Raw genomic sequence first — 6639 nt, 5'->3', positions numbered from 1 at the left:
CCCTACACCCATGCAGGGAGAAGGGAAAACTTCTCAGAGATCTTGTTCAATTTTGTGATTCTTCCCCCTGCCATTCCTGAGCCCAGGACAGGCTGAGATGCAGCACAGGATGAAGCAGCTCCTAATACCCATTTTTCCTGTGCCCATGGCTTCTGCTGCACTGGTCTCACCCCACCGTGGTGCAACAGGAGCTGGTGTGGAAGCAGAAAGATGAAGAAGGGGGATTTAAGAGAGCACATATTATCAGCCCTAACCACGGTTCCTCCCCAACATCAGCTATTGCAGGCCACAAGACAACTCTCAACTCCATTTCCACACCCAGCAGACAGCACTCATGGTATGAAGCCTGAGGCAGCCCAGTAAGTTGTCTCCTTGGTTCCTGCAAACCACACCTGGCCCAGAGGGGTAATTGTACAGCCCTGTTGACAGGTGCACCTAGATTCACAGAGGACCCTTCAAAGCAGGCTTGCAGAAAGCCAAACTACACCTGCCACAAAGACAAAGACAGGATCCAAAGCAGCACTCGGCCACATTTACCAGGAAACCGTCCTGCTCTTCATTCCTTTTGCCCATTTAGTAAATGGGAATCAAATCACAGGCTGAAATAACCAATGAAAGTCACCTCACCAGGGTAGATCCACTGCACACCAGATGCCGCAAAAATGGCATGGAACAACAGAATGTAATCACGTACTTCAATTCAAACAAAATTCAGCTCCTTCATAATAAGTATTGCCTATGCCATCAACACCTGAACACTGGAATTTCCCACAACCACTGGAGTTTACAATTTTAACATCCGTATTTTAGACCAAATTATTCATTTTGCATATACATGCTCTCTGTAATTTCTGTGGAGATGAACACACAGAAGCAGCAATCATCTACATACATTGCAACTGTGTGCTAACGAGCTGCATTATCTTTACAAGTTTTCACTACACAATCCAAAATGGCTAATCATTTATGAACATATTTCACCAGGAAGTCAGTCCTTCCTAACGACTGTTTTCATTTATTTTCAGACCAGTGATTTTTATCCTGATGTACCACATATGGGCACATTAACAAAATCAGGTGAGTGGAAGAAAAACTGATCAATATTTTACCAGCTGAACTTGCACATATACAGACACCACAAGTCTGACCTGTCAACCACGAGAAGCCTTACCATAAGGATATTTTGTGTCTAGTCTATGCGCTGCTGTTCTTGTCCAGGGTAGTACATCATCGCTGCAGCCATTAGGCATCCCATTGTATCCAATTCCAACAATCTTGTTTTCTGAATTTACAATGCAGGCACCGACCTAAATAAAATCAGATTTATATAGTACCAACAGCATGCAAAACGATATATCAACAAGAAAGATGAGACCTGAAAAGTCAGTCCTACAATTTTTATTTAAGAGATACAAGCTTCACTTTGCATTCAGTCACACCGTCTAGTGAGCAAGGCTACAACTGTACCTGACTGGTGGAGCTTTAAAATTAATCAGGGCAGATGCAACCCTGCTACCCCTCTGGTCATGCAGTCCCCATCCCAGCCTGCCAGCATCGTTCCTTGCCTGACTATGAAGTGAACCTAGTTCACGGAACAGAACCAGTGCTGAATTAACCCTACTAAACATAAGTTTTCTGTCAGTTCAACTCCCCAAACTAGCTTTTCCAGCAGCAGTACAAGAAGCAGCAGCAAAAGAAAAGGTATGGAAGACAGAACGTTTTCTGTCAGTTCAACTCCCCAAACTAGTTTTTCCAGCAGCAGCAGCAAAAGAAAAGGTATGGAAGACAGAACAGACATGCAGTAGTGTCGACCTAGGCAGAGACAGGCTCACAAACCTTTGTGGCTTGTTTATGCAAACCTGCACCAAAATATCTGACCTTTTAACTCCCACCCTTTATTACTTCAATCCAAGTCTGCATAGAGACCCTTCTTACAGAATGATGAAGTGTCCCATTTTTACATTTTCTGCCCATATTTTACATTTATCGAAATGGCAATAGTACTGATTTTAATTCACACAATGTGTTTATCAACCAGCTCTTGGGTAACAAAAATTTAGCCCTAAGTGAAAAGCCTTCACAGAACTAAGAACCATAATGTACAGAAGCCAGAGAGTAATCAAACAGACTGTAAATACGTCTAGTGGGAGGTGTCCCTGCCCATGGCAGGGAGGTTGGAACTAGATGGTCTTTAAGGTCCCTTCCAACCAAACCGTTCTATGATTCTATGTTTTTACTCCATGGCTTTTCTGGGATTTGCTTCCTGAACTTTTTCCCACAAAGGAAGACTGAGTCCCGCAGAACGACATGTTTCAGGACATGTATCAATTGCCTCAAACCAATATTCAACAGAGGCACATGAAAGTGGGGACAGACAGTGAAGCAGAGGAGGAAGGGGAACCTGAGAGGAACCAAACTAGAAGAAAAGTCCAGTCAACCCAAGAACAAACAAAAGGGAATTTTCATACTCTTACAGGTGAGGAATAGGAACTTGTAAAATGCTGTGTCTTAAAAAATTACAATCTAAAACTTTCAGTAGTTTTATCGTCCTCTGACAGTAACTATATTTACTGGAAAGAGGAGAGAAAATGCACATGTTATTTTAACCTCCAGATGAAAAGATGATTTACAAAACTCCAAGCTGCAAATGTACACACAGAATTATACACATGAGGTCAGGCCCAATAAGAGAATTTCTGTAACAAAAGGTGCTGACCATGTTAAAAATCGAATAGCTATATACTGAAATAACTTTTAATAAGAAATCCCTGAAAGTGCTACATGTGCATCTGATGCGATGTGCAATATAGATTAGGTTATGTTATTCTTATACGTTGCCTTCTTACCTGAGAACTTGGATCCTTGCTTCTTTGTGCTGACAAAAAAGCTACTGCCATAAAATATTCAGGCCATTCCAAATAATCCTCTCGTTTTTTGCAGGATGCTTCATTGCCAAAACTATAGTTTATGGAAAAAAACAGCCATCAGCAAACAACACATAGCTAGAATTATTACAGATTGTATTCTTTTAATGTGTACAAGTTTAAAGTAACCAGGATCAGAATCTGGCTAAGACGATAGTACATTCACTAATATTTTAATAGTAAAACCATCAGTGTTATGTGCTTTCCAGGAACTTATATATGCAACATTTCCCTTCAGGGGAAAGGCACCCAAGCGAGGTTGCAAATTTCAGTTTTAGATAAGAAGGTTGAGCTATTCAGAGCGCTGAGCTATTCAAAGACAGAGCAATTTATCCTTTACAGATAACACCTTGTATATTTCCAAGATTCAGGTATATCACATACTGGCATTCTTTTCACCCAAACAACATAATCTTTTTTATGATGACTGCACTAACTTCAAGCCTCTAATCTAAGCTATTTTGTACTTCTGCCTATGACAAGTGCTCACTAGATTTCTATTTGGTAGCTTCCTGTGCAGTCATTCGTTTCTGCCTGTACCGTTATTGCCACGAGTTTGCCTCTCATTACAACACCTACCAGCAAAACTCTGAGGCCATTCTGATAGTCCCCTGCTAAGTTTCTCTTGAGATTATGTCCTACGAAAGCCTTTTAAGAACTGAGAGGAAATGGGTTCAAGAACTTTTCCCTTAGATATAATGTACAGAAGTGGCACAAAAAGTTGCTTCTTTCCCTGCACTGGGGGGTTTATTTGAGGGAAAAAAAAAAAAAAAAGTGATGCATCATTTTCTCTTGCCAGCTTATGGTTGAAAGACTGCTCGGGCAGTGTAAGATGCAACAGTGGAATTTCTGTACTTTTCAGCTCAAAGAGAGGAAAGAAACAGATCTCTCTCTTTCTCCCCCACCTCTCCCCGCAACATATTTAAGCTCTGTGAATTTCAAGGAAAAGATCAAATTCAAAGAAATTTCCCCAAACTTTCACCTATCATTGCTACACTTTAAAACCAAAACAACAGAACATCTCAAATACAATAACTAGCCTATCAAGATACAAGGGGCATAGCACTTTTCTTCTTGGGCTCCTCTTACCAAGGACTACAGCTTAAGACTGAGATACCCTTCTAGTGATGTACAGCCACGCAGAAAAATACATCATAGGTAACTGCAAGCAGCAAGACATCTCCTAGCAACACTAATACCAGCACCTTCAGAAGACAAATAAACATTAGAAGACAAGTCTTTTGTTAATTATTATCTTTATAACCAAAAACATATATTAGAGGCTTGCAGTTAGCTTGTCATAAAGAGGTTACGCTATTTGAGTGAAGACAATGCCAGCACATGATAAAATTGTACTTTAGAAACCTACAGGCTGCTATTTCCCAAAGATAAATTGCTGGTTTTGAATAGTTCATATATGACACATTACAAGTTAGCAATTTTGGCTTGTTCTTGGAATGAATGAGGATCACCTTTAAGGCCATCGTCTCAACGGAAGGAGGGAGAAACACACAGTCTGGGTGTAACAGGCACACCTCTCCCACACGTTGACAACATTGTAAATACTGCCCAGAACTGTCAATTGTTAAAGCAAACACACAAATCAAGTATGTGATTCTGAGAGTACCCAAACTGGCTTAAATCATCGTAACCAAAGGGTTGGGGCTATATCCTACTAAGAAAGAAAAGTGTTCATTGAACAAGAAGCTCACAGCAGAAAGAAGAACTTAAAGACATGCTCTCACACCTCTCCGTGCCAAATTAAAATTTGACAGGTTAACTGAAATGCCAAGAAACTGCTTCAGCTAATTTGAGTGGTTATTTAAAATATCTCACAAAAGCAGATTTACAAAATCCAAAATACCATCGGACTTCAAATGATCTCTTTAATACATTGCCGACTACGTCACAATGACAGCGATGTCTTCAGAGAGGTATGCAACACACAATGCAGAACTACACTCAATAAAACATTCTGGGGAAAGGGTTCCAGAAAGACAGTAGTACTCTGAACTAAGAGATCGTGAGATCTCCGTTTGTTAAATTATTCCCTAGCAACCCTATTTATTCAAAACACAACAAAAGCTACTGTTTACTTTTCTTAGAAATACAGAACCATATGTAAGTAGAGGTCCCTCAGAGTACCAACTTCACAGGGAGAGGAGCATATCTGAAAAATGAGCAGAAGGTTTACATCAAAGAGAACATTTTTTTAAAAAAAAGAACCTTGCTCAATTACTTCTACTTAACATCAGGTGTTCAGCGAGATAATTCCCTCAACTCAGTGCACAGGAATGCAAGAGTGTGAAATAGGTATAAAACACTTAATTTCTGATTGAGCAGAAGCCAAGGCCTTGGCTAGCAGTCAAGAACACACAGGAAAATTAAGTTTATGGATTTGGGGCAGCTGATGATCTTCCTTACGCTCATTTGTAAGTTCTAGAATTGCATGAATGAAAGCTACTCTAGAAAATATAGCTAGCTGTAAAATAAGCAATTAAGGCTTATCCTTGTGATAACTCATAAGAACTTATGAATAAAAATACTGGCAACTGAAAGCCAGGAAGATAACACTGCTCAAGAAGAAAAGGAAAAAAAAAAAATCCTTACATTCTAGAGTGATGAGTAGTCAGTAGAAAAGTCTGTGTAAACAGTGTTTCAAAGGAAAATAGAGAAAAAGAGTCTACAATTAGAGGACAGTGCCTCCCTTTTCAGTTCTTTTTCATCCATCTAGGCGTCAAGTAAGCTGTAATACTCTCTGAAAAAGGAAGAAATTTCATTCAGCTACAAAAAAAAGAAAGTCTATCTTAATGAAAAATTTAGTTGAGAATCCTAAAACAGAATACATCACCTCAAATGTTTTCATAGGACAATTATGATGGTCAGCTACACAACAATATAGTACAACTGGAGAACTTGTGGGTATCTGACTTTTTTCCCTTCTCCCTCTTTTTAAAGTTTTTCCTCTACTTTCTTATCTCTGATGTCACATGCATTATGTTCCAACTCTACTGTAGTAGTTTTCCCCAGTATCAAGTATGATACTGAAGATCAACTATTCAATATTTTGTCACTCAACTCACAGAATTTAAGGTAAAAAAACCCAGGTAAACTGTGTATTAAAAATAAAAATTAAACATCTTCAGCAATGTTCTTGTTGCCCAAAAGCCAAACAGGGTATGTGTTCTTGATGACTTTCAACACTAGCTGCTTCTTTAAGTCTCACGATTTTGTTTATGATCGCTATTATATCAAATGAATGTGGCATTTCCTTTACTTGCGGCTTGTCATCTTTCCCCTCATATAGGTACTGAGATATGGTCACTACCTAGTGCCTACTGGGAGGTAAGGTTTTGAGAGAGAGATGGAGAGAAAAATCAACCTTTCTTACAAACAATACTCTGTGCATTGAAAATTAACTATATTCAGATTTTCCCTGACAGATAACGCACCAAACCTGTAAATATTAACACTTTGTAGAAATATTGAGCCCCAACTGAGCAGTATAAGAATATTTCCCTTCATTGAATGTATTTCGCTTTTACAGCATCACTGCTTTGACTTTAATTAATTGCATATTGCTCATGCCGGTCTCCATTTCAGACAATAATGAATACAACATACCCTACCTGCTCTTTTTCCTATTCCAATGATTACAAAAAATAGATGAAACAGGCCATACCCTCACGACAAGGCCTTCAGAGGCGTCAAGAAA

At 39.3% G+C, this 6639-nt stretch overlaps 1 protein-coding gene across 1 annotated transcript; it reads right to left on the bottom strand.

Moving 5' to 3' along the window:
• Window positions 1–1171: 1171 nt before the first annotated feature.
• LOC104160509 (deoxycytidylate deaminase-like) lies at window positions 1172–2958 on the bottom strand (the record flags this gene model as incomplete). Its single annotated transcript, XM_009698641.1, has 2 exons — window positions 1172–1307; window positions 2847–2958. Coding segments are annotated over 2 exons (248 nt in total), but the record flags the coding sequence as incomplete, so codon positions are not given.
• Between the last annotated feature and the right edge of the window lie 3681 nt (window positions 2959–6639).

The sequence above is a fragment of the Cariama cristata genome, unplaced genomic scaffold (genome assembly GCF_000690535.1).
Source record: "Cariama cristata isolate BGI_N322 unplaced genomic scaffold, ASM69053v1 scaffold14984, whole genome shotgun sequence".
NCBI lineage: Eukaryota > Metazoa > Chordata > Aves > Cariamiformes > Cariamidae > Cariama > Cariama cristata.
This window is presented reverse-complemented; position numbering and strand designations above follow the sequence as displayed.